We start from the raw sequence: 27020 nt of genomic DNA, 5'->3' as shown, positions 1-27020 counted from the left end.
GGACTTGTAGTACCACATATAGAGATGAGTATAGAGCGGTATTATGTGCTGGGACTTCTAGTAGCACATGTAGAGATGAGTATAGAGCGGTGTTGCTTGGTAAAATCTGTAGAAATCACATATAAACATATATATAGTAGACTGCAGTGATGGGACTTGTGGTGCCATAGTCACCACAGGTAATGGCAGTGGTAACGTCGCAGTGAGGTAATGACATTTCCTGCCACTTCTCCCTGTGACACGTGTGGCGTACTGCACCTCGCTGCTTATATTGCTGATGCAAGCCCCGCCCAGTCGCGGCAAGCCCCGCCCACATGTCACAGACACCGCCTTTTACCTGACTACACAGAAAGACCAGACTCGTGTCTTAGAAAGAAACAATAACTTATAAAGTTTTGTTTTTTTTAAAAGACAGAGCGGTGTCCGAGTGTAATAACTGTAGTGTAAGGTGCGCGCGGTCCTTTCCTTTCTGTTTACCATTTCTGTTGTTAATAAAGTTGCTTTTGAATCGCGCTGCATTGTGGACGCAGTCATGGACCAATCAGAGAGCAGCGGCTTTAGTGCGGGAGGCGCAAGGCGGAGGAGAGGTACGGGTGCTGCCGGCCTGGCTCTGGTAGTTGTGGGGACTAGAAATCATGGCAAAATATTGGGAGGAGATTAAGGGCAACTGACAGCGGAGCGGAGGAGGCGGCGGGGCCGGTGACACAGAGAAATACGGTACTGGCCGCATCATGTGCTGAGGTCTGGTGCCTGCCAACCAACCAATCACATCACTTGTCTTTAGGTTTACGCTAGTTAGGAAATATAAGACTCCACCTGATTGGTTGCTTTGCTCCTCCCCTTTCTGTTCATTGGTTGATTTATTAACCGACTCCTCTCTCCTCCACAGGAGGCCACACAGGTCCCATTACCCTGCTTCTCCCCAGTGAGACTGCCGCCACCTTCCTTGAAATTAATGGGTTTTAGAAACCTTAAAGGGATTGTTCACTAATGGCCCAGAGAGTGGCATAATTTTATAAATAAAAAAAAGAATCATTACTTTTTGAACATTGCCTCTGTATTCTTGGCCCTGTGTCTCACATTGTCATGTGACCACTGATTGGCTGCAGTCTTCACAATTATGTCTTAGTGCAAGAAATGCTGTTCTACCGCTCAGGCTGCTGCTGATCAGTGGTCACATGACAATGTTAAAGGGAACCTGTCACGTCCTAGCTACCCCCATAGCGTTGTTAGTAATGCAATGTGTCTGACTTTGTCTTCCTGACCAGGCCATGTTTTACAGTTCTGACCACTGTCACTTTATGAGGTAATTACTCTGGAACGCTTCAACGGATCCCCCTGATTCTGAGATTGTTTTTTCGTGACATATTGTACTTCATGATTGTGGTAAAATGTATTTGATATCACTGGCGTTTATTTCTGACAATATCAGAAAGTTGGGGAACATTTTTAAATTTTCAACCTTTGAATTTCCATGCGCTTAAATCAGAGAGATATGTCACACAAAATAGGTAATAAATCACATTTCCCACATGTCTACTTTACATCAGCACAATTTTTGAAACATAATTTTTTGGGGTTAGGGAGTTATAAGGGTTAAAAGTTGACCAGCGATTTCTAATTTTTCCAACAAAATTTACAAAACCATTTTTTTTTTAGGGACCACATCACATTTGAAGTGACTTTGAGGGGTCTATATGACAGAAAATACCCAAAAATGACACCATTCTGAAAACTGCACCCCTCAAAGTGCTCAAAACCACATTCAAGAAGTTTATTAACCCTTCACGTGCTTCACAGGAAGTTTTGGAATGTGGAAGATAAAAACAAAAGTTTTACCTTTTCCCACAAAAATGTTATTTTAGCCCCAATTTTTTTATTTTCACAAGGGTAGCTAGAAATAATGGACCATAAAATTTGTTGTGCAATTTCTCCTGAGAATGCAGATACCCCATATGTGATGTAAAACTACTGTTTGGGCTCACGGCAGGGTTCGGAAGGGAAGGAGCACTATTTTGGCTGGAGTAGGTTGCGGACACCATGTCACATTTGAAGAGCCCCTGACATGCCAAAACAGCAGAAACCCCCACAAGTGACCCCACTTTGTAAATTACACCTCTCAAGGAATTCATCTAGGGGAGTTGTGAGTATTTTTAACCCTTAGGCAATTCACAAACTTGTATAACATTGGGCTGAGTAAATGAAATATTACTATTTTTACCGCTAAAATGTTGCTTTGGCCCCAAGTTTGCAATTTTCAAAAGGGATAATAGAAGAAAACGAACAGTACAATTTGTTACACAATTTCTCTTGAGTACATCAATACCTCATATGTGGTCGAAAACTACTTTTGAGGCAAAGTGCAAAGCTCAGAAGGGAAGAAGCTCCATATTACAGTGCAGATTTTGCTGTTATGGTTTGAGGGTGCCATGTCACATTGGTAGAGCCTCTGAGGTGCCAGAACAGCAGATCCCCATAAGTGACCCCATTTTACAAACTACACCTCTCAATGAATTCATCTAGGGGTGCAGTGATCATAGTGTCACTACAGGTGGATCACAGAATTTTATACCATTGTGTGGCGAAGACAAAATAATTAAAATTTTTACCACAAAAAAAATCTTTGGCCCCAGGTTTTACATTTTCACATGGGGAATGGGTAAAAATTACACCAAATTTGTCCCATAATTTCTACTGAATGTAGAAATACCCTATAAGTGGCTGTACAGTACTGCTTAGCCGCACGGCGACATTCGGGAGGGACGGAGCACTATTTGCCTCCTGGAGAACAAATTATTGTAGAATAGTTTGTGGTCTCCATATACAGAGCCCCATAAATGCCAGAAGAGCAGAAACCTGCCTCAAATGACCACATTTTGGAAATTATACCCCTCTGGGAATTTATCTATAGGTGTAGTGATGATTTTGACTCCATAGGTCTTTACCAGAAACAAGCAGCAGCGGATGTTTCTGAGTGAAAATTGCTGTTGTAGTGACCAGTATGTTGTAGTGACCAGTACATTATGCCCAGCTCGTGCTTCTGGAGACACGCACCCGTAAATTAGGCGGGCTCACATCGCTGCAGAAATGCCAAGCATGTTGATGCTAAATGTGGTTTAGGCACATTGTGGGGCTCAGAAGGGAGGGGAGGTATTTAGATTTAGGAGTGCAAAATTCGTTGGATTTGTTTTGGGTTGTGAGTAGCCATAGCTCTTTTCCAGAGCCTTTATGCTACCAGTAATGTGGAAGCCCCCTATATTTCCATTGACATATGACAGACCTGAGTGGGGAATTGTGTTTTTTGTGGATAGAGTTGAAGCTTTTACTGCCGTTCCTCGTGCGGTATAAGTGATTAGGCAACTTTACTCTTCGGGTCGGTGCGATTACAGAGATACCATATTTATATCGCGTTTTTATGTTTGGCTGTTGTCACACACTAAAAGACGCTTTTTCTTGAAAAAAAAAATAGTTTTTGTATCACTATATTTTGAGAGCTATACTTTTTCCATATTTCGGCCGACAGTCATGTAAGGGCTTGTTTTTGGCGGGAGGAGTTGACGTTTTTATTGGTACCATTTTCGGGCACATGACATTTTTGATTGCTTTCTATTCTGATTTTTGGAAGGCAGAAGGAATTGTGTTTTTTTTTTGTTGTTTTTTTTTGTTTTTTTGTGTGTTTTTTTTTATTATGCCATTCCGCATGTGGTAAAATTGATAAGGTAGCTTTATTCTTCGGGTCAGTAAGTTTACAACAATACTACATTTATATATTTTTTTAATGTTTTGGCGCTTTTACACAGTAAAAACTATTTTCTAGAAAAAAAATAATTGTTTTTGCATCACTTTGTTCTGAGAGCTATAAGTTTTTTTTATTTTTTCACTGACAGAGCTGTATGGTGGCCTTTTTTTGCAGGGCAAGATGACGTTTCCAGAGATACCATTTTTATTTCCATTTTGCTTTTTATTCCACTTTTTGTTCGGCGTTATGATGAAAAAGCATTGGTTTTTATTTTTTACGGTGTGCACAGAAGGGGTTAACTAGTGGGACAGTTTTATAGATCGGGGTTTTCCTGACGCGGCGGTACCCAATATGTGTACTTTTTTATTTTACATTAATATACGCATTTATTGATTTAAAATACATATAAATATTATATATGTATAATAAATTATATATAATTTTTTTTTTTTTTAGAGTTTTAAAACATTTTCAAACTTTTTTTTTTACTTAGTCCCTGTATGGGACTTCAATTTTTATTTTTATGATCACTGGTCTCATGCAATGCAAATAGATATGTATTGCATTGCACGAGACCTGACAGTTTTACACTGTCAGATCTCCTGTTAGGCTGCGTGCACACGATGCGTTTTTCATGCGTTTATGCTGCGGAATTTCCGCAGCGGAAACGCATCAAAAACGCATGGTAATCCGCACCCCATGGTCCCCAATGGCATTCTGCAATGTCAATGCACATGCTGCGGATTTTTCCGCAGCGTTTCTGCAGCGCTCATAAATCCGCAGCATGTTCATTAATTTTGCGGAAGTGCAGCGGAAGCGCCGCCATTGACTTGCATTGAGACGCATAGAATGCGCGTCTGTACATTTGTACAAGCGGATTCTATATGTGTCTCTATGTGCGGATGGTACCCAGTTCTGGAGGAGAGGAGACTCTCATCCAGACCTGGGTACCATTGTACCTGTAAAAAAAAGAATAAAATAATAAATAAAGTTTATATTCACCTGTCCGGCGGCCCGCGCAGTGCTTCTCCTTCCAGGACCTGAGATGACGTCGCAGTCATGTGACCGCAGGCTGTCTCGCGAGATGCCGGCAACCCGGAAGTAGCACGACAGCACACACGGCGGGGGATCAGTAAGTATAGCTTTATTTTTTTATTTTTACGGTCACACTGTATAAATCCATGCCGTTTGCATGGATTTATATAGTGTGACCTAGTTATCAAGCACTTTCCAAGTGATGATAAAATCGCTTGGAAAGCGCATGTGAATCCGCATGTATTCCGCATGTATTCTGCAGGAAAAACGCATGCACAATCTGCATGCTTTTTTTCTGCCAGGGAGATGCAGAAATGCTGCAGAAATTTTCTGCTTCATTTCTGCATCGTGGGCACATAGCCTTAGACTCAGCTGCTGGCTGAGTCTAGCAGGACACCGTGCATGGCAGACCCGGAAGTCATCATGTGACCTCTGGATGCCATGACAACTGCAGAACATCACGGGGGGGCTGTCAAAGAGGTGAGTAGATGACCCCTCTCACTGTCTTCTAAATGCAGCGATCACTATTGATTGCGGCATCTAAAAGATAGGAACGGGTTAACATCATTGAGACCTGATCCAATCAGGTCCCGATGATGTCACGGTGTATCGGAATTGCAACGCTTGTTGGACACTGTCGGTAGGATCAACCCTCCTAAGCCGTCTATATGGACATGTAGGTCATAGGAAGCTGAATACAACGATACCTTGATATCTGCAATCTGATGTTTTATTCCTGATGTTTTTCTTAATATGTAAATGACCTGTTAAGATCTATGGGCGGGTCATAGATCTGCCCAAGAATCCGCCTCCAGAGCGTATTACCAGTGTGAGACATGTAGATCAGAAGGGCTGACTGTCAGTCATTACGTGGCTGGGACAGAGCTGCTGAGCTCACTGTTTAGCTGCAGTGCTGAAGACGTGACATCGGTGCTACAGACAGTAATGGACTGCAGGAGCAGTGGCAGAGACTCTGCACTGGACCTGGGGAAGATGAGTGAAGAGCAGTTGTTTTTTTATAACAAACAGCAGCTGGGGGACACGTTTTTGATAACACTTTAATTTGGAAAAAGAACTTTAATATTGAGTTCTACTTGTAGTCAGATAAAATAAAAGAATTGCTTGTACCACCCACTACCTTCATCTTACCTCCTTTTTCTAGTTTTTGGTGAGGCGCTAAAATGTAAGCACATTTCTCATCTGTTTATGTTGAAAAACACTTCCCTGATACCTTGTCTTTAGATACAGCAGCCCCCAAGATGGATGTGGAGGGGTTCGGAGAGCTGCTGCAGCAGGCGGAGCAATTGGCTGCTGAGACCGAGGGAGTAACAGAATTGCCCCATGTGGAAAGAAACCTCCAGGAGATCCAGCAGGCAGGAGAGCGGCTCCGCTCCAGGACCATGACCCGCACCTCTCAGGAGTCGGCCAACGTTAAAGCGTAAGGGACCACTGTCATTAAAGAATGTGTACACCACGGACAACCATTTATTTTAAAGGATGACTGTCTTATGGTATGAGTGTTTAAGGCCATGTTCACACTGCATTTTCAGCGTCCATTTGTAATATGTGCTGGGAAAGCTACTGGCGAGTGTGTCACATGTATCCATAGGGTCCCTCATTTGGGCTCAGTCAGGCTGCTATAGATCGGTATCCATTTTTTTTTTTTTGCAACAGTTTGGAATAGCGGAATCTGTTGTTCTATTTGATATACAGGCATTGTGCAAAAAAAGTGCAGCGAGGTATATGTCTTTTATGGGTTTTTTTGTTTTGTTTTTTTTTCTTGTCCTTTTCGTTTTCGGCCTTTTTTTCTCTGTCCTTTTTTTTCTATATATATGAGGCCTATATGAATCTCTTATCCTAAGTAAATTGATTCAGCCAGTTCTTTTTCAGAAAATAATTAATCACAACAACCTATTCATTTTAAAGGGCATCTGTTGGCAGGATCAACCCTCCTAAGCCGTCTATATGGGCATGGATATGAATGGTTCTCAGGAACCATTCATCAGATCACAGATATCATGGTATCATTTTACTCAGCTCCCTATGACCTACATGCCCATATTGACGGCTTAGGAGGGTTGATCCTACAGACAAATTCCCTTTAAGAAGCGTGCCTGTAATTCAGAAATCTACACAGCTCCAAACAGCCTCAGATTTGTACAGAACCTTTGATCCGGCACCTATACTTCCGAAGAGGCATGTATATGTCTTGTTTAGCCATCAGTTTCTATATACTTCATTTAATTTTTTTCAGTTTTTGTACATACCCTGAGATCTTATAAGAAGGTAATACAGGTTCCTTATTGTCCACCCTACAGGTCTGTGTTGTTGGGTTCCAAGGGATTGGACATATCGCACATATCCCAGAGACTGGAGAGTCTGAGCGCGGCCACCACATTTGAACCTCTTGAGCCAGTAAAGGACACGGATATACAGGTGAGCCCATAAAAAGGGAATGCTGTCACTAATGAGACCTCTCATAACATTTTATTGCTGCCTTAACTAGTCCCTGTGCTTTCAGTTTGTTCCCATTTGATAAATAACTTCATACAAATCACTTTATTTAATAATTAGGCTATGTTCACACGTTGCGGTTTTTATGCAAATTTTAAGCTGCGTTTTACAGTACCAACAAAAGCTATGAGATTTCAGAAATCTCATACACACATTGGGTCTTTTTCCTGACTGATTTGGAAAACCGCTTCTTTGAAAACTGTAGCATGTCAATAGTTTCAGCGTTTTTGCTGTGTTTTTTCACCCACAGAAAGCAATGAGTAAGTGAAAAAACACAGGTACCAGGTTTTGTTGCGGTTTTGAGACAAAAAAACATAAAGTTGAATTTTTTTTTTTTTTTAATGCACAAGGGATGCATGCACGTGTCATCGTTGCTAAATGTCTGCAGTTACTTCATTGGCATATAGTCAGGGCAGGAGTCGGGCAACACTTTGTACTCCCTTTTTTTTTTCATATACTATAAAAAAAAAACTACAAGAAGCAAAATGAACGTAAACCCTGCTGTAGATAAATAAAAAGCAAAAGTGCATTTAAATAAAATAGGGTTTTTAGTAACACTGTTTTTGATCAAAGATAGCATGAAAGCTATCCCACCACGGCAAGGTGAACCCATTCGGGATTGTCCTGCTCTGTCTAATATTAAAAACCTTACCATGTGTTAAAATGTGTGAATAAGGGCAGACAAAGGACTAGGTCCCAAACTGTGGACACCAGCCTAGGGAAGCTTTAAATGTATTATCCAGCTCTTGGAAGGGGGGCAACACCCTGGTTTGCACCGAGTGTAAAAAGTACAAAGTGAAAACACAAGTCTGAGCTTGGTTTAAGTTGGTATACATGATTTATGGCCATTGTGAACATGCGTTAATGTGCTGCATATATACCAACTTAAACCAAGCTCAAATTCTGTGATTTTTCTTTTTTAACTATGTACTTTATTTCTGCGTCCATCTTCCTGTGTGCTCTTGTCATCCGCATTCACTGCCCCATCACCACTTTCACATCTGCCCCTCTCTCCTTCCCTCTCCCATGTACAGCTCCCATTCTCTTCTCAACTTAATGAAAAATCTCAGCCCATCTTGTGCATCTGCACAAGAAACCATGTCACAAATCCAAAAACTATTTGCTCTTACTCTTTTTACTGCTTCTACTTATTTCAGGGGATGTCTCTCCTAACCCCGGTCCTCCCTCTGCCAACTTCAACTCCTCCCTCACATCATAACCCTGCTAACCTTATCATCAGTTGTACTCCTTCATCTCCCAGCTTCTATCTTTAACCACTTCTCTTGGCCTCTTACAGCTTTCAACCTCTGAGACACACAAAGAAGGAAACACCCTTGATCTGGTCTTTGTCAGGCTTTGTTCAATCCCGTACCTAGATAACTCCCCTCTTTTCCTCTCTGACCACAACATTCTCTCCTTCACACTCACAAATCCTCGCCCGCCCCAGCACACTCCTACCTATCACACATTCAGAAATCTACAAGCCATTAACCCTCATACATTTACAGGCTCCCTTCACTCATCACTGTCCCCAGTCTCCTCTTTTTCCTGTCCTGATCTGGCTGTAAATCACTACAATGTCACTGTCATAAGCACCCTGGACCAAGTAGCGCCCCTCACCCTCAGAACCTCTAAACACAGAGTAAAACAGCCCTGGCTCACACCGCAAATCCGACGTCTCCAGCGATGCTCTAGGAGGGCCGAACTCCTATGGAGGAAAACTCGCACACTAGAAAACTTTATCCACTATAAATTTATGTTAAAAACCTATAACTCTGCCCTTCACCTCGTCAAATAGTCCTTCATCCTGATCTCCTCACTATCAAACAAAAAAACTCTTTGAAACCTTTCACTCCCTCCTCAGTCCTAAAGCGCAGGCCCCCATCACGGACATTTGTGCTGAGGACTTGGCCTCCTACTTCACAGAGAAAATAGACACCATACGTCAGGAAATCAGCTCCCAGCCACCAAGTGCCGTGACTCCCATCCCTCCCCAAATCCCCTCTGGATCACTCTCCACACTTGACCCAGTCACAGAAGAAGTCTCCAGGCTCCTCTCTTCTTCTCATCCCACTACATGCACCACTGACCCCATCCCCTCACATCTACTCCAGTCTCTTCCTTCAGTTGTCACTACTCGCCTATCTAACATCTTCAACCTCTCCCTCTCTTCTGGTATCTTCCCCTCCTCCTTCAAACACTACATCATTACTCCATTATTAAAAAAAACCTCTCTTGACCCTTCCTGCACAAACCACTACACACCAGTCTCCAATCTCCCCTTCATCTCTAAACTCTTGGAGCGCCTGGTCTACTCCTGCTTTACCCGTTACCTCTCCATTCACTCTCTTCTAGACCCATCACAGCCCGGCTTCCGCCCCCTTCATTCTACAGAAACAGCACTCATCAAATTAACCAATGACCTTCTGACAGCAAAATGTAATGGTGACCACTCTCTGCTCATTCTTCTTGACCTCTCTGCAGCTTTCGACACTGTTGACCACCACCTCCTACACTCTCCACGCAATCAGCATAAAGAACACTGCTCTCTCCTGGTTCTCTTCCTACCTATCTGACCGCTCTTTCAGTGTATCTTTCGCTGGCTCCACTTCTTCCCCCCTTCCTCTCACTATTGGGGTTCCTCAGGGTTCAGTCCTTTGCCCTCTTCTCTTCTCTCTCTACATGGCCCCAATTGGACAGACCATCAGCAAATTTGGCTTTCAGTACCATCTTTATGCTGATGACACACAACTTTACTCCTCATCACCTGACCTTACCCCCGCTGTACTACAGAACACCAGTGACTGTCTGGCCGCAGTTTCTAACATCTATCTGGAACTCAACCTTTCCAAAACTGAACTACTTCTGCTCCCGCCGTCTACTCACCTCCCTAAATCTTACATTTCCCTCTCCGTGTGCGGCACCACAATAACGCTGAGCCAGCAGGCGCGCTGTCTAGGCGTTGTGTTTGACACCAATCTTTCCTTCACCTCCCATATACAATCTCTTGCCCGCTCTTGTCGCTTGCACCCGAAGAACATCTCTAGAATCCACCCTTTTCTCACGAGGGTAACAACAAAAACCCTCACTGTTGCCCTGATCCATTCCCGCCTTGACTACTGTAACTCTCTATTAATTGGCCTCCACCTCACTCAACTTTCCCCTCTCCAGTCCATCCTTAATGCCTCAGCCAGGGTCATCTATCTGGCTAATCGTTACTCAGACGCTTCCGCTCTGTGCCAGTCATTGCACTGGCTGCCCATACATTATAGCATCCAATTTAAATTGCTTGTCCTCACCCACAAAGCTCTCCACAGTGCGACACCCCCCTACATCTCTTCCCTTATTTCTGTTTATCGGTCTACCCATTCTCTACGCTCCGCAAGCGACTTTCGACTAACATCCACACTAATCCGTACCTCCCAATCCCGGCTCCAAGACTTCTCCCGAGCTGCACCTATTCTTTGGAATGCTCTACCCCAAGAAATTAGGACGATCCACAACTTACACAGTTTTAGGCGCTACCTAAAAACACACCTGTTTAGGTCGGCCTATCACATTTCCTAAGCGAAGTCCATATATATATATATATAATATATATATAGCTAGCCCATTCATTATTTCTCCAAACATAAGTATCCACCCCCGGACGGCACGGTGGCGCAGTGGTTAGCCTTGCAGCGCTGGGGTCCTGGGTTCAAATCCCACCAAGGACAACATCTGCAAGGAGTTTGTTTGTTCTCCCTGTGTTTGTGTGGCTTTCCTCTGGGTTCTCCAGTTTCCTCCCACACTCCAAAGACATACTGATAGGGAATCTAGATTGTGAGCCCCGATGGGGACAGCAACGATAATGTATGTAAAGCGCTGCGGAATATGTTAGCGCTATATAAAAATAAAGATTATTATTATTAACCCCTGCACTTTGTGTCACCCCCTCCTCATTGTAGATTGTAAGCTCTTACGAGCAGGATCGTCATTCACCTCTGAATTGTAAAATACTGCGGAATATGTTGGTGCTATATAAAGATTATTATTATAAAATTTTTATCAACATGCACAAGAGACAAATGTACATGACAAATACTCAGCTTCTTTACTGCCAAGAGAGCAGGTTTTGCCTGCAGAGAAAATACACAGCAAAAATGCAACGTGTGAACATAGCCTTATGTTGTCTTTCCTTTGATATACCCTCCAAAACGCCAGCCGCCAGTTATCTCCTTCCTGTATAACTTGCTGCCTGTTGTCAAGTCATCCATTGCTAGCAGCAGAGACTCATTACAAGAAGTCGGGGCGGGTCTCTGTTTTTACTTTTCTGTCTGTCATACTACATACAGACTTAACCCGAGTCACAGATTTTTCAATTTGAGACAGGCAAGCCATTGGACAATGACACATGCTGGTAAGGAAGTTCCAGCAACTATAGTGCTGGAGGAATGCAGATGCAGAAAATTGTCCCAATGATGGCAAGTTGCAAAGCGTGAGAATCAGGATGGCGTACTCACAGCTTCTGCTCTCGTTGAAGTTCAAGTGTTCCTGTTCTGTAGAGAATACTTAATGAAAGGTATCTTCTCTGTATGGATAACACAGGATCTTACCGGTCACAGTAGGAGGTGATCACAGCTCACCTCCTCCTCCTCCCTTTCCAATAAAAGTAATTGAACATCTCCAGGTTATTTTGGTCCAACAGCAACACAGTAAAGATGGCTGCTCCCGTAATTCTGTACAGAAAAAAAAAAGTCTCTAGTCCTTAAAAAACAGATTAGAAGCCAATCAGTTTTTTGTTATTAAAATCAATACAGGCGATACATTCTGTGTAACACGACTTGTCTCATTTTATTTGTAGGGGTTTTTGAAAAACGAGAAGGACAACGCTCTGCTGTCGGCTATTGATGAATCGAGGAGGAGGGTGAGTGCTGGATCGCTGCACCTTCTTCTTCCACCAGATTTAATAACAATGCAATGAAATGTGTTTTGACGCCATAAATTCATCACAATATGTAAAGTGCACCGAATAAACCCCTGTGTATATAGCTATATGCAAAGTAAAAATAAAATCAAGATATATATATATTTTTTTCTCTCAAAGTTATGATCTTGATGTTCATTTATAAACTTAAGGATCATAAACGCAAACAAACCGTCGGAGTTAAATGATTGCCTCAATTAGTAAAGATTTTTATTTATATTCATTATTATTTTTTCACCCAACGAAAGAGCATTTTGTTCGTCGGGTGATCAGCATTTTTTTTGGGCTCGCTTTCATGGTACTTTTGCAGTGTAGGTTGACCTTTTTTGTAATCCTGAATAATTAAAACTTAAAGGGGATATCTGAGACTTTATTAAAAACAAAAAAAATGTGGCTAATCACGAACTTCTCCTGCTGGGGAGGCTTCCTTTCCGCTTTGCTCTGTAGCCGGGGCGGTACTTCTGACGTCATTCTGATTGACAGCCGGATCCTCGCTTCCTAACTGGGGGAGAAGGCTGTCAATCAGAATGACGTCAGAAGTCGCGTTTTAGAAGTAGCTGAATCCCCCGGCAGGAGCAGTCTGTGACCGCTCTGTGCTGGGGAAGAACGGCGCCGGGCACAACAGGTAGGTAAGTTGCAATCGCCTGCCTGTAAGGCCTAGCCACATTTTTTGTTTTTCCCTGAAGTCCTGGATATGTTCTTTTAATAAGTTTCCATCCCTTGGCGCTATTGTAGCAACTCTTCCCTGGTCCCTTGGGCTTGTTTTTTGCTGGACAAGTTGTACTTTTGAATGACACCATTGGTTTTACCATATTGTGTACTGGAAAACGGGAAGAAAAATTCCAAGGGAGGTGAAATTGCAAAAAAAAAAAGTGCAATTCCACAATTGTTTTTTGGGTGATTCCCCAGTACACAGATATCAAATGTGTATAGTTTGTTTGTTTAAGTGGTTAAAAAAAAAAATTGGGAAATTTTTTAAGAAATATTTTTTTGTTTTTGTTTCCATTTTCCGAGACCTGTATCATTTTCATTTTTTGTGTTCTGGGGCTCATTGAAAGCTTATTTTTTTTTTTTTTGCACCCCAATTTTTTTGCATACAATTTTGGAGTAAATACAGGTGAAAAAAAAGGTAGCTTTTGATAAGGTACAGGAAAAAGGTAGATTTTGATCGGCTTTTATTTCAATGTTGCAGTGGCCTAAAAAAATATAATTCTGGCGTTTTTTATTTTTTTTTTCTGTTACACGGTTTACCGATTGGATTAATTTATTGGATGTTTTGATTTATTGGACATTTCTGAACACAGTGATACCAAATATGTATATATACTGTGTGTATATAATATTATATATATATATATATTATTTTTAATTGTTTTATGGGGCAAAAGGGGGATAATTTTAACTTTTTTTTTTTTGTATTTTTAAGAATTTTTTAAACTTTTTTTCACTATATTTAATAGCCTACTTAGGGGACTTGACCCTTTACGTTTGGGTGGACGTTCGGATTTTATTATAAGTAGTCTATATACTAGGACTATGCCGGTCTTTGATTCGAGCTGATCCGTGGTTCGGGTTGATATGACCACAAGAGTACCACACCACCTGCAGATACTTTTAGGGCTGATGTTTGTTGTGCAGACGTTTGCTATGGCAGAAGAGTACCACAGGGAGTCCATGCTGGTGGAGTGGGAACAAGTGAAACAGCGAATCCTCCACACACTTCTTGCATCCGGGGAAGATGATTTGGGCTTCTCACAGGAGGCGGAGGTATGAAATGCGTTGCTTAACTTTCATTCATGTTCTCTATTTTGATACCATCTTGATAAATTCTGTTATTAATGTCTGACACTTTTGCTCCTTCTGCAGTCGAGTTATATCAGTGATCTTGGCGCTCCGGGTCGCAGTTCTCTTGATAATGTAGAAATGGCATATGCACGACAGGTGAGTCTGAAGAAAAGCTATTGATACATCGGTCGCTCTGTTTTCGTCTGCGTCAAAGTTATTTTCCCAGACAAAACAATGAAAACCGTGGGTCAGAACGCAACGGACCATGGTATTTATCTTCCATTGTCGGTGACCGATCTAGCACTGGGCTGTAGAAGGACACTGATGTGAACAGAGCCATTGTCCTGCTATTCTTGTTTAAAGGGGTTATCCCCTGTCAGAAAACTTTTCCTATATTTCGCCACTGCCTCGGTCTCCATTGTTTAGCTGCAGCCGTGGCGGCACATAGATATCACTGCAGCCAATCAGTCAATAAGCTCAGAGGTTTGTGCCATTTACGTTGGCCGAGGCGCAGGGAAGGTATGTAAAGCCCAGTCTTTTTCTTTACAACGAACTGTGCGTATAGCAAAAAGTTTTCCCAAAGAAAACAACCCCTCAACCCTTTTTCTGCCAGTGACTTGGGATACACATGTCAACCATTTACTATGTAGAAATATGTTGCCTATATTTGTAAGGTGTGGCACTGTTTTACAAGTATCTTCCCTCACCATAGATGGTAGATTATTGTTATTTTATTTTATATATTTTTTTTCACTGCAGATCTATGTGTACAATGAGAAAGTTGTGAGTGGCAACTTGAAGCCGAACCTGGTAGACCTGTGCGCCACAGTCGCTGAGAGCTTAGATGATAAAGTAAGAAATGACTGTGACACTATATAGTTTTACTATTTGTAAGATCTACAGAAGTTTGGATTTAAAGTGTAATGTACAGTACAGGCCAAAAGTTTGGACACACCTTCTCATTTAAAGATTTTTCTGTATTTTCTTGACTATGAAAATTGTACATTCACACTGAAGGCATCAAAACTATGAATTAACACATGTGGAATTATATACTTAACAAAAAAGTGTGAAACAACTGAAAATATGTCTTATATTCTAGGTTCTTCAAAGTAGCCACCTTTTGTTTTGATGACTGCTTTGCACACTCTTGGCATTCTCTTGATGAGCTTCAAGAGGTAGTCTTTCAGTTGTTTCACACTTTTTTTGTTAAGTATATAATTCCACATGTGTTAATTCATAGTTTTGATGCCTTCAGTGTGAATGTACAATTTTCATAGTCATGAAAATACAGAAAAATCTTTAAATGAGAAGGTGTGTCCAAACTTTTGGTCTGTACTGTACGTCCTCTGCATAACCCCAGAGTCACATCCCTGGGACTGCTTGGGGTCCCAGTGATCAGCAAGTTATTCTCCTACAGACAGGGATTCACTTACTACCTTGGGAATTTATTTTACAATTATGTTTTTTCTTTTCTCTTTTACAGAATGTATCTGATGTTTGGGAGATGGTGAAACAGATGACTGATGTTCTGCTCGTTCCAGCCTCCGATACACTGAAAAGTCGCTGCTCCATTCAGATGCAGATGGCTTTTGTTAGACAAGCTTTAATGTTCTTGGAAGAGAGGTAACTTTAGGAACTGCTGTCTAGCTGGTATAATTTTTTTTATAGCACTGTATGGATCAGGCTCTTGAGCTTGCTTTGATCACATTATTTTTAACCTTTTAAATGCAGCTGTGAAGCATGACAGTGGCATTTAACATTGCAACCCTCACTTCTGACTGCCATTGGCGTCATGGTGGGGTGCTGATCAGTTGCCAGGGACCTTAGGAAGACCCTCATGACTGCCGTGTGAGATTTCCTATGAAGCTCAGGCCATGGCTGAGCTTCATAGATCGTTAGTTTCACAATACACTGAAATATTAAAGTATTGCAAAGGCAATCAAGTGAGCACAGGTTCATGTAGTCTTGGGAGAATATTTTAAAATTGAAAAAAAAAAAAACAGTTAAAAAAACAGAACATTCAAATATATAAAAAAAAATTAAGTCACCCTTCATTCTCTTAATGAAAAAAGATCATATTTGGTAAGCAGTGTGTCTCACTGCTTCTACCTCCACCCCCTGACGTCTTGCACAAAAGCCATGGCGAGGCAGCGGAGATTGAAACAGAGAGCCAGCGCTGCACTCACCTCTCCCACAGCATCCATTCCCCGGGATCCAGGACGTTTTCAGAGGGGGCAGTGATGCAAGAAACAAGCGAGTAATTTCAGCGCTGCCCCCTGTGAGCCTGTTTGATGAGGGGTGATAGATGGTGCAGGAAGTGAGTGCAGCCACAGCTTCCTGTGACGTCACGTTTGAGACTCAAATGAAACTTCACAGGAGGTACAGTAAAAAATACGTCTTAGGTGCCGGACCACTCTTTTTTTTTTTTAAAGAACCAAGAGTGAAAAAGGCTGGAACACAAGCTGGTACCTAGAAAGGGAGCTACTTGAAGGCCCGCCTAAATAAAAACAAGTTAAAAAAAAAATACTTGCACAGGAGTAAAGGGTATAATATATTGAGAGGAAATTGTTGCCTTGATAAGCAAGTCCACTTGGTGCATTCTTCCTATCTATGTGATTTACTTCCAGCTATAAGAACTACACAATGACGAGTGTCTACGCCAACCTGCAGCAGGCACAGCTGGGAGGTGTCCCGGGGACTTTCCATATAGTGCGGAGTTTCCTGAATATCAGACTTCCTGCGCCTATTCCTGGGCAGCAGGTAAATGTGCAGCAGCTCATGTTCTATAAATTTATGTTTTATAAGGAAAAAAATGCTTAAGGAACTGTAAATTTCCAGGATTGTGAGCTGGATGGATACCCGGTGTGGGCACTGATCTACTACTGCTTACGCTGCGGCGATATCTTGGCGGCACAGCAAGTGGTGAACAGAGTGCAGCACCAGCTGGGAGAGTTCAAGAACTGGTTCCAGGAGTATGTGCACAGCGATGACCGCAGGTAAACGGCGCAGAGAAACGCTTCTATACATCAGACCATGGGGAATATTATTATAATGGACCGTCTGTGTAACATGTTCCATTCTAGGTTATGTCCATCCACAGAAAACAAGCTGCGTCTGCATTACAGAAGAGCTGTGAGGTCTAGCACGGATCCCTACAAGAGAGCAGTCTACTGTATTATCGGCCGCTGCGACGTCGCAGATAATCATAATGAAGTGGCAGATAAAACCGAGGACTATCTGTGGTTAAAGGTTAGTGGTTACATGGGACTGCTTAACTTATTTGAAGGGGTTCTCTGAGCACATGATATTGATGACGTATCCTTGGGATAAGTTGTCAATATCAGACTTGTGCTGCTCCGTTCAAGCACACGTCAATCATTGCAGCGCTGGAGTGGTGCTTCTGATGTAATGTCCCTACCCCTGGTCTTATACTTACTCTATACTTACGCCATCTTCACCTTCTATGGCCGCCGCTCCTGTTGGTCTCCAGCAGTTTGTGACCTACGGGAGAGCTTCATTCTGGCTCTCATAGACTTACACTGAGAGCTTGTGATGTTGCTTCTGACTTCCGGCCAGTCAGAAGTTACAGTCACAAGATCGTGCCAAAAAAAAAATGTGATGACGGCGTTGGTTAAGTATAAGACTAGGCACAAGGACCTTATATTAGAAGCTCCACTCGTTGGAGTGGTACTTTAAGAGTGTAGCAGCCGCTGTGGAGTATTGCATATCACGGAGAAGAAAAGCTGCTCTGTAGTACTCAGCAGTGACTGCTACACTTACAGTGAAAGTCCGTTCTAGATTTACATCCTCCTGCCGCTGATCTGGAGCATCTACCAGCTGATAGTAGGTTGCCAGGTGGTGGATATTAATGGCGTATCCTCTGGGAACGTCTCCGGTATCCTACGCCTGGCAGAGCCCTTTGATCCTATAAGTCTTTAGTCATGTCTGAAGGTGTTTGTATCCCTGATGTACTCATAGGATAGAAGCTGTACAGAACTTTCTGCCATCCTCACTATTTGGCCTCATCAATTGTTTTATAGGCAGGACAATTATATTAGCAGACATCGTTTAGCCATTTATCTTATTGGATTTGTCTAATTGGTGGGGAACTTTTACTGGGAATGGGGTTACTGGTTAAACTGGGACTATAATTTTTCCATCTGACATTTCTATGGGTTTTTTTTGTACAGTTGAACCAGATCTGCTTTGATGATGACACTAGTAGCTCACCTCAAGACAGACTTACCCTGCCTCAGTTCCAGAAGCAGCTTCTTGAAGACTACGGTATACATACATGCTCATATGCAATAATTGCTTCTGAAATTGCGCAGTTTTATATGATCAGTGTTTTGTTTTTTTTCCAGGGGAATCCCACTTTGCTGCCAACCAGCATCCCTTCCTGTATTTTCAAGTTCTGTTCCTCACCGCTCAGTTTGAAGCCGCTATCGCTCACTTGTTCCGCACAGAGCGGACGCGCTGCCATGCTGTCCACGTGGCACTTGCTCTTTTTGAGTTGAAATTGGTTTTGAAGTCTACTTCACAGAGTGCTCAACTGTGTAAGTAGGCAAACTGTAGTTATGTCACTTTTGACATGACTGGGATGAAATAATAAGTCACTTATAATAAGTGAGTATACAGATTACACTCTAGGGGCTCACAACTGCTTGTTTCTGTGAGGTAACAGATTCCACTGCTTGTTTTATCACAGAAGCGAGTGTTTCTGTCTTATCTCCAGCCCATCATAAATCAAGTCAGTGACATACAAGCTCAGCAGCTGCTGGAGGTCCTGCGTCACTGACTTGATTTAGAATGAGCTCAGAGGGTTGGAGACGCGACAAACACTCCCTCCTGTGATAAAACAGGCAGGGAAATGTGTTACTTCACGGGTCCCTGCACTGCCTCTTCATTCTGCCAATTTTGTTCAAGTGGATAAGTCCGATCATAAAAATGTTGCATCTGTCATTGCAGTGAGCCAAGAAGGAGGAGACCCAGTTGGTGTCCGACGTCTCAACTTTGTCCGTCTCCTTATGCTTTACACACGTAAATTTGAGCCAACAGACCCTCGAGAAGCTTTGCAATACTTTTATTTTCTCAGGTAAGTGCCATAAAATTGAAATGCACTCAAGTGGTTGCTCATTAATATTTAGAAGGGATTTGATTGTTTTTGTCTGCCCGTAACTGTGATTGCATGGATGCACCATGATCAAAAAGAGGTCAATTGTCCTTTTAAATATGTTTCCAGTGATTATTTAGTCCTGTCTCCCCTTGTATAAAAGTATGATGTCATGTAATTTTTTTAAACTTTTTCTTGTAAAAGCGTATTTTCAATGAGCACCAGGTAAAGGAAGTTCTCCACCTCCTGGTCCATAATTTAAAGTGTCAAAGGATACTCACCTACACCCCGGATCTCCGCTCCCCGGCAGCTCCTGTCATCGCATGCACTGAGTAGTGTGGGCTGTGGTGGGAAACAGGGCTACAACAAATGGCCATGTTCTCGTCCAATAGCTGTGACCTGGACAGTCCAGTGGGGTTGTCCAGGTCACAGCAGGAGGCAGCCACAGTGTAGGAGATGCAGTCGGACACCAACCGTAGTCTCCTATACCCAGGGGTTGCCGTGTTTGAGGTGGGTAAGTGACATACACTCCAGCAAATGAAAATGGCAGCCGCAGCGGCTGAAGAAAAAAAAAACAATGAAACCAGTAAATATAAAATGAAGCCGCCTGAGCCCTGCACTATTTTGACAGATCAAACATTTACGTGTACTGTCGTTTAAGATAGTATATACAGTGTTGGCTTATACCAGGACTGGGTCGCATTATCAGGTCACTTTTTTTATCCCCCAGAAATGAGAAGGACAGTCAGGATAAGAATATGTTCTTGCGATGCGTCAGCGAACTGGTGATTGAAAGCCGAGAGGTACCGACGCTCCCATTCCCAAGACTACTGTTTCCTTGTTTTTTTTATTCTCTCATCATTATTTTTTTCTATTTCGTAGTTTGATATGCTTCTGGGAAAATTGGAGAAAGATGGTACAAGAAAGGTAATTAGATTTGTCCCTTACAAAAAAATATATAAAACTGACATTATATGTTTGTTGCAAAATATAGAATACTTTGTAAGCAAAAACAATTAATTGTTACTACATTTTCTTTTTTTTTTTTTCTTTTTTTAACGTCGTCAGCCAGGAGCAATTGATAAATTTACAAGGGACACAAATCCGATCATAAGCGAGGTGGCGTCTGTAGCAGAACAAAAGGGGCTGTTTGAGGAAGCCGCTAAGCTCTATGACCTGGCAAAGGTAAATCGTCATAAGTATACACACACTATTTAGCAGTTTTGGGGGATTATTCCTCCAGTATATGTTTTTCAGCAATTATTTTATAAGGATACCATCTGTAGCGTTATTGCCAGTGCCCCTGCATGATATCCCATTCTCCATGCAGGGACGCCGGCTTACTCACCGCCCGCGGTCCCTGGCGTACTTCTGCTTCCTCGTGTGCGAGCTGCAGTTCCCAGTGGCACACTCCCCTGTTCTTAAAGGGGAAGCTTGAGTATACAGTTAATGCTCTCAGCTCGTTGCTGAGAGGCATTTATTATAATGTGTAGCACCGGCAAGATGGCTCCCAGGCAATTCCTGGGAGTCATCATATATAAAAATCTCCCTCTCCCTTAGGGAGTTGCCAAGCAACAAGTTGAATCATTAGTTAGTAAGATGTGCTACTAGTGAGTTGTGAGGTCTCCTAGTCCCGGAGTGGCCTGTCCTGTATCCGAAGTCCCTGGTCCCGGTGCTGCCAGTGCCTGAACATTGCTCCCTGGTCCCGGTGCTGCCAGTGCCTGAACATTGTCCCCTGGTCCCCCGGTGCGGCCAGTATCTGGACTTGTCTCTGATCTATTATCCTAGCCTGCTGTGTCTGAACGTAGCCCTCGGCTAGCCTGACCCCTGGGGTCAGCAGCTGCAATATCGGGTTCTGCCTAGCAGTGGTACCTGGCGGCTACCTGCAGCTCAAGCCTGACTCCACCATCAGGAGCTCCAGTGAACACCAGGTAGCCGCTTAGCTACGCCCCTCCTAGGCAGACCGGGCCCCTTGGCATAGTGGGTCCACAAATCCACGTGCGCTACCTTTGGGCATAACACCATTATAAAGTTGTAAAGGAGTCTGAACAAGTACGTACCCCCTAGACATTGTTTCTGATGGAAGCACAAGTTCAGCTCTTGTTCATCTTTTTTCTGCAGAACCCAGACAAGGTTTTGGAGCTGACCAATAAGTTGTTGAGTCCAATTATTTCTCAAATCAGCTCTCCACAGTCCAACAAGGAACGACTGAAAAATATGGCGCTGTCTATTGCTGAAAGGTGAGAAGATTCCCTGTCTAGCACATGTGAATCCGGCGCTCGGAAGCTGTGCATTAACACAGGAATTGATTTTTTTTCTCCAGGTACAGAGCCCAAGGTGTAAGCGCAGAGAAAGGAGTAAACTCCACATTTTATCTGCTGCTGGATCTGATCACTTTCTTTGATAATTATCATTCTGGCAATGTTGATCTAGCGTTCGATGTAAGTAGTACAATATATGCACGAAAAGCTTGTTTAAAAAAAGAAACAAGACACCGTTGTACTTTGCTTGATCGTGTTTAAACGACTTTATATTATCCTTCATAGATGTGTCACTTAGTATTATGTTTATATACAGTACAGACCAAAAGTTTGGACACACCTTCTCATTTAAAGATTTTTCTGTATTTTCATGACTATGAAAATTGTACATTCACCCTGAAGGCATCAAAACTATGAATTAACACATGTGGAATTATATACTTAACAAAATAGTGTGAAACAACTGAAAATATGTCTTATATTCTAGGTACTTCAAAGTAGCCACCTTTTGCTTTGATGACTGCTTTGCACACTCTTGGCATTCTTTTGATGAGCTTCAAGAGGTAGTCACCGGAAATGGTCTTCCAACAATCTAGAAGGAGTTCCCAGAGATGCTTAGCACTTGTTGGCCCCTTTGCCTTCACTCTGCGGTCCAGCTCACCCCAAACCATCTCGATTGGGTTCAGGTCTGGTGACTGTGGAGGCCAGGACATCTGGCGTAGCACCCCATCACTCTCCCTCTTGGTCAAATAGCCCTTACACAGCCTGGAGGTGTGTTTGGGGTCATTGTCCTGTTGAAAAATAAATGATGGTCCAACTAAACTCAAACTGGATGAAATAGCATGCCGCTGCAAGGTGCTGTGGTAGCCATGCTGGTTCAGTATGCCTTCAATTTTGAATAAATCCCCAACAGTGTCACCAGCAAAGCACCCCCACACCATCACACCTCCTCCTCCATGCTTCACGGTGGGAACCAGGCATGTAGAGTCCATCCGTTCACCTTTTCTGCGTCGCACAAAGACACGGTGGTTGGAACCAAAGATCTCAAATTTGGACTCATCAGACCAAAGCACAGATTTCCACTGGTCTAATGTCCATTCCTTGTGTTCTTTAGCCCAAACAAGTCTCTTCTGCTTGTTGCCTGTCCTTAGCAGTGGTTTCCTAGCAGCTATTTTACCATGAAGGCCTGCTGCACAAAGTCTCCTCTTAACAGTTGTTGAAGAGATGTGTCTGCTGCTAGAACTCTGTGTGGCATTGACCTGGTCTCTAATCTGAGCTGCTGCTAACCTGCGATTTCTGAGGCTGGTGACTCGGATAAACTTATCCTCAGAAGCAGAGGTGACTCTTTGTCTTCCTTTCCTGAGGCGGTCCTCATGTGAGCCAGTTTCTTTGTAGCGCTTGATGGTTTTTACAACTGCACTTGGGGACACTTTCAAAGTTTTCCCAATTTTTCGGACTGACTGACCTTCATTTCTTAAAGTAATGATGGCCACTCGTTTTTCTTTACTTAGAATTTGTATTATCGCAAGAAAAAAACAGCTAACAGTCTATTCAGTAGGACTATCAGCTGTGTGTCCACCTGACTTCTGCACAACACAACTGATGGTCCCAACCCCATTTATAAGGCAAGAAATCCCACTTATTAAACCTGACAGGGCACACCTGTGAAGTGAAAACCATTTTCGGTGACTACCTCTTGAAGCTCATCAAGAGAATGCCAAGAGTGTGCAAAGCAGTCATCAAAGCAAAAGGTGGCTACTTTGAAGAACCTAGAATATAAGACATATTTTCAGTTGTTTCACACTTTCTTGTTAAGTATATAATTCCACATGTGTTAATTCATAGTTTTGATGCCTTCAGTGTGAATGTACAATTTTCATAGTCATGAAAATACAGAAAAATCTTTAAGGCTGTGTGCCCACTATGCGTTTTCCAAGCGTTTATGCTGCGCTCAAAAATCCGCAGCATGTCCATTAATTTTGCGGACACACAGCGTAATCGCCGCCATTGACTTGCATTGAAACGCATAATATCAGTGTCAGTACATTTGTACACATGGATATTATGCATTTTTATGTGCTTATGGTACCCAAGTCTGGAGGAGAAGAGACTCTCATCCAGACCTGGGTACCATAGAAACTGTAAAAAAAAAAAAAAAGAATTTAAAATAAAAAATAAAGTTTATACTCTCCTTCCGGTGTCCTCCCGGTGTTTTGTCTGCTGCGTCCGGTGTCTTGCACTGCTCGCGCTGTTGTGAAGGACCTGCGGTGACGTCATGCAGTCAGGTGTCAGGTCACACGCACACACGGGAAAAAAAGTATTTAGTCAGCCACCAACCTTTAACCTTGTGAAGACTTACAGAAAACATTTGACCTCTGCCACTTCCAACAAAGGATATATAACAAAGTATTGAGATGAACTTTTGTAATTGACCAAATACTTATTTTCCACCAAAATTTAAAAAAAAATTCTTTCCATTCAGACGATGTGATTTTCAGGATTTCTTTTCTCATTTTGTCTCTCATAGTTGAGGTCTAACTATGATGTCAATTACAGGCCTCTCTCATAGTTTTAAGTGGGAGAACTTGCACAATTGGTGACTCACTAAATACTTTTTTTCCCCAGTGTGTGTGTGTATATGGGATGTGTGTGTATATGGGATGTGTGTGTGTGTGTGTGTGTGTGTTATATATAATAAATATATTACACACACCCGTACATACACAAACTGATTTTATATATATTTCCCTTGAACTTCCCTAACCTTTTTCTCTCCTTCATAGATTATTGAGAGATTGAAGATCGTACCCCTGAGCCAGGACACGGTGGAGGAGAGAGTTGCTGCTTTCAGGAACTTCAGTGATGAGGTGAGTAAGCCACAACTCGGGATTACAGCTTTCTTTCAAGCAAAGAAATGGCCTCCGACCTTGCACACGCACACCCAGCTCTTCTATACTTGTGGCTGTCGCAGCTTCAGGTAAATGGATGCGCCGCAGCATTTGGCAGAGGCACATGTGCGAGAGCGATGCGGTGTCACTGACTGGTTCCTTGTTTTGTTGAACTCTGTGAATCCCACTCCTGATCACACATTGATTTCCTAACCTCGGCCGGGCGCTCATGTGTTCTCTATGAGAAAGCCGCTGACTGACATCTCTGGCGGCGGCCTACCTCCGGGAGAGGACAATCAGTCGCCCGGTGCCCCCATGCACATTAGAACCCTTCGCTTTATCGACATTAGTTTAATTTGTATGGGGGGCTTTACACCTACATGTCCTTTCTCCAGGTGAGGCATAATCTGTCAGAAGTTCTTCTTGCGACAATGAACATATTATACACCAAATACAAGAGGTTGAAGAGCAGCGGCCCATCTGGTCTTGGAAGACTGCAGCGAGTATTGGAGGAAAAAGACTCGGTGGGTAGCAGTCTAGTCTTTATCTATGTGACGGCTTACGTTGTCTACATGTGTTACCGATTGTCCTGTCTCTTGTAGGTATTACGCAGTCAGGCCAGAGCGCTCATCACCTTTGCTGGAATGATCCCATTCAGAATGTCCGGAGACACCAATGCTCGCCTCGTACAGATGGAAGTCTTAATGAACTGATGAGGACACTTGATTAAACATCCTACTAGTGCTATGTCGTAAATACAACTTTTTTTTCCAAGGTCCTGACTGATTTATTCATTAGGTAAATTTTTTAAAATCTTTTAAGATTTGTGCCGTGTAGACTGGCTGTTTCATATCTTGGGACCTTGTGTATGGAGTGAGCTCAGAAGCTGAGCCGGCACCAAACCAAACACATGCCGGCTAGATTTCATAGAGGGCATCTGACTGCAACCTCAGCGGCCAGGGCACGCTCAAATCACTGCAGTTCAACCAAGATAACGCCGCTATCAGTCTTTAGATGACATCCGTGCTGGTTTTATGCTGTCATCTGCTCCCCGCATCGCGTTCACGGGGAACTGATGGGTGGTCATCGCAGCCAGGGCCATCTCAGTTGTCTTATGAAGCTCCTTTTTAGAAATAAAGAAATTAAAAAAAATAAACATATTTGGCATTGGCGTCTTCGTATATGTCTGATCTCTATCAAAATATAAAAGTAATTATCCCGATCTGTAAATACCGTAAAAAAAAAAAAATCTAAATGCAAGGTTGTTTTGTTTGTCGCCACAACACCACAAATCCGTTGTGTATTTCCCATAAAGGGTGTCCGTAAGAAGTCAGCTCAATATGCAAAAATGTAAGCCTTCATTCACATAGATTCATCAACAGAACACTGAAAACATTCCTGGTCTCAGAAAAAGGCAGAAACTTTTTTTTTTTTTAATGTATTTCTGAATTTTTTTCAGTACTTGCCAAATTTCTACGGTTTTATTTTTGCATTTACTGCTCTTAAGCACCCCAAGGTGAGGTCTACGCCTGGTGCTCTCCATTATGCCCCCCAAGGTGAGGTCTACGCCTGGTGCTCTCCCTTATGCCCCCCAAGGTGAGGTCTACTCCTGGTGCTCTCCCTTATGCCCCCCAAGGTGAGGTCCACGCCTGGTGCTCTCCCTTATGCCCCCCAAGGTGAGCTCCACGCCTGGTGCTCTCCCTTATGCACCCCAAGGTGAGCTCCACACCTGGTGCGCTCCCTTATGCCCCCCAAGGTGAGCTCCACGCCTGGTGCTCTCCCTTATGCCCCCCAAGGTGAGGTCTACTCCTGGTGCTCTCCCTTATGCACCCCAAGGTGAGCTCCACGCCTGGTGCTCTCCCTTATGCCCCCCAAGGTGAGCTCCACGCCTGGTGCTCTCCCTTATGCCCCCCAAGGTGAGCTCCACGCCTGGTGCTCTCCCTTATGCCCCCCAAGGTGAGCTCCACGCCTGGTGCTCTCCCTTATGCCCCCCAAGGTGACGTCTACGCCTGGTGCTCTCCCTTATGCACCCCAAGGTGAGGTCTACGCCTGGTGCTCTCCCTTATGCCCCCCAAGGTGAGCTCCACTCCTGGTGCTCTCCCTTATGCACCCCAAGGTGAGCTCCACACCTGGTGCTCTCTGTTATGCCCACCAAGGTGAGCTCCATGCCTGGTGCTCTCCCTTATGCCCCCCAAGGTGAGGTCCATGCCTGGTGCTCTCCCTTATGCCCCCCAAGGTGAGGTCCATGCCTGGTGCTCTCGCTTATGCCCCCCAAGGTGAGGTCCATGCCTGGTGCTCTCCCTTATGCACCCCAAGGTGAGGTCCACGCCTGGTTCTCTCGCTTATGCCCCCCAAGCTGAGGTATATGCCTGGTGCTCTCCCTTATGCCCCCCAAGGTGAGGTCCACGCCTGGCGCTCTCCCTTATGCCTCCATGCCTGGTCACTTTTCCCATTCTTCAGTGGAGCACTCTCCAAAGTTGTATTTGGCCTCAAATAAGTATATCTACTTATGAGCCATCATCCTTTCCAGCAGCGCCTGATAGTTGCTTGTTTTTTTTCTCTTAAACGCTATAACTTCTACGTTTCTCCTTAGAGCGTCGGTAATGAGTGTCCTTGTCTGTAAACTGGCTTATTTGTGGAGGGTTTACTATAATCTGATCTGCTTCGGCACCGTCCTTCCTCAAAACCATTAATCACTGAATGGACCATATTCATT

At 43.2% G+C, this 27020-nt stretch overlaps 1 protein-coding gene across 2 annotated transcripts; it reads left to right on the top strand.

Annotated features, from left to right (window-relative positions):
- The first annotated feature begins 499 nt into the window (after positions 1 to 499).
- On the top strand, positions 500 to 25460 carry NUP93 (nucleoporin 93). Of its 2 annotated transcripts, none has more exons than XM_073659117.1 (22): positions 500 to 587; positions 6017 to 6212; positions 7093 to 7210; positions 12132 to 12194; positions 13893 to 14021; positions 14121 to 14195; positions 14799 to 14891; positions 15526 to 15665; positions 16670 to 16802; positions 16881 to 17038; positions 17126 to 17291; positions 18233 to 18326; positions 18407 to 18598; positions 19011 to 19137; positions 19886 to 19958; positions 20038 to 20082; positions 20224 to 20340; positions 21277 to 21395; positions 21479 to 21596; positions 24200 to 24283; positions 24700 to 24828; positions 24907 to 25460. In XM_073659117.1, the coding sequence occupies exons 1-22, from the start codon at positions 533 to 535 to the stop codon at positions 25015 to 25017; spliced, it is 2535 nt and encodes an 844-aa protein (XP_073515218.1). In that variant the 5' UTR covers positions 500 to 532; the 3' UTR covers positions 25018 to 25460. The 2 variants fall into 2 exon arrangements, with proteins under 2 accessions (XP_073515218.1, XP_073515219.1); XM_073659118.1 differs by having other exon boundaries at positions 579 to 717.
- Positions 25461 to 27020: the final 1560 nt, after the last annotated feature.

The sequence above is a fragment of the Phyllobates terribilis genome, unplaced genomic scaffold, assembly GCF_046119375.1.
Source record: "Phyllobates terribilis strain yellow unplaced genomic scaffold, ASM4611937v1 Scaffold_13__5_contigs__length_258822181, whole genome shotgun sequence".
Lineage (NCBI taxonomy): Eukaryota > Metazoa > Chordata > Amphibia > Anura > Dendrobatidae > Phyllobates > Phyllobates terribilis.
The sequence above is the reverse complement of the archived record's forward strand: the minus strand, read 5'-3'. Positions and strand labels throughout refer to the sequence as shown.

What these genes read in the sequence shown, in the direction of transcription:
- NUP93 (XM_073659117.1), top strand. Translation starts at nt 533, where the DNA reads ATGGACCAATCAGAGAGCAGCGGCTTTAGTGCGGGAGGCGCAAGGCGG. An exon ending in GAGTCGGCCAACGTTAAAGC is followed by an intron (nt 6,213 to 7,092) that starts GTAAGGGACCAC and finishes TCCACCCTACAG; the next exon opens with GTCTGTGTTGTTGGGTTCCA. An exon ending in AGCTCTATGACCTGGCAAAG is followed by an intron (nt 20,341 to 21,276) that starts GTAAATCGTCAT and finishes TTTTTTCTGCAG; the next exon opens with AACCCAGACAAGGTTTTGGA.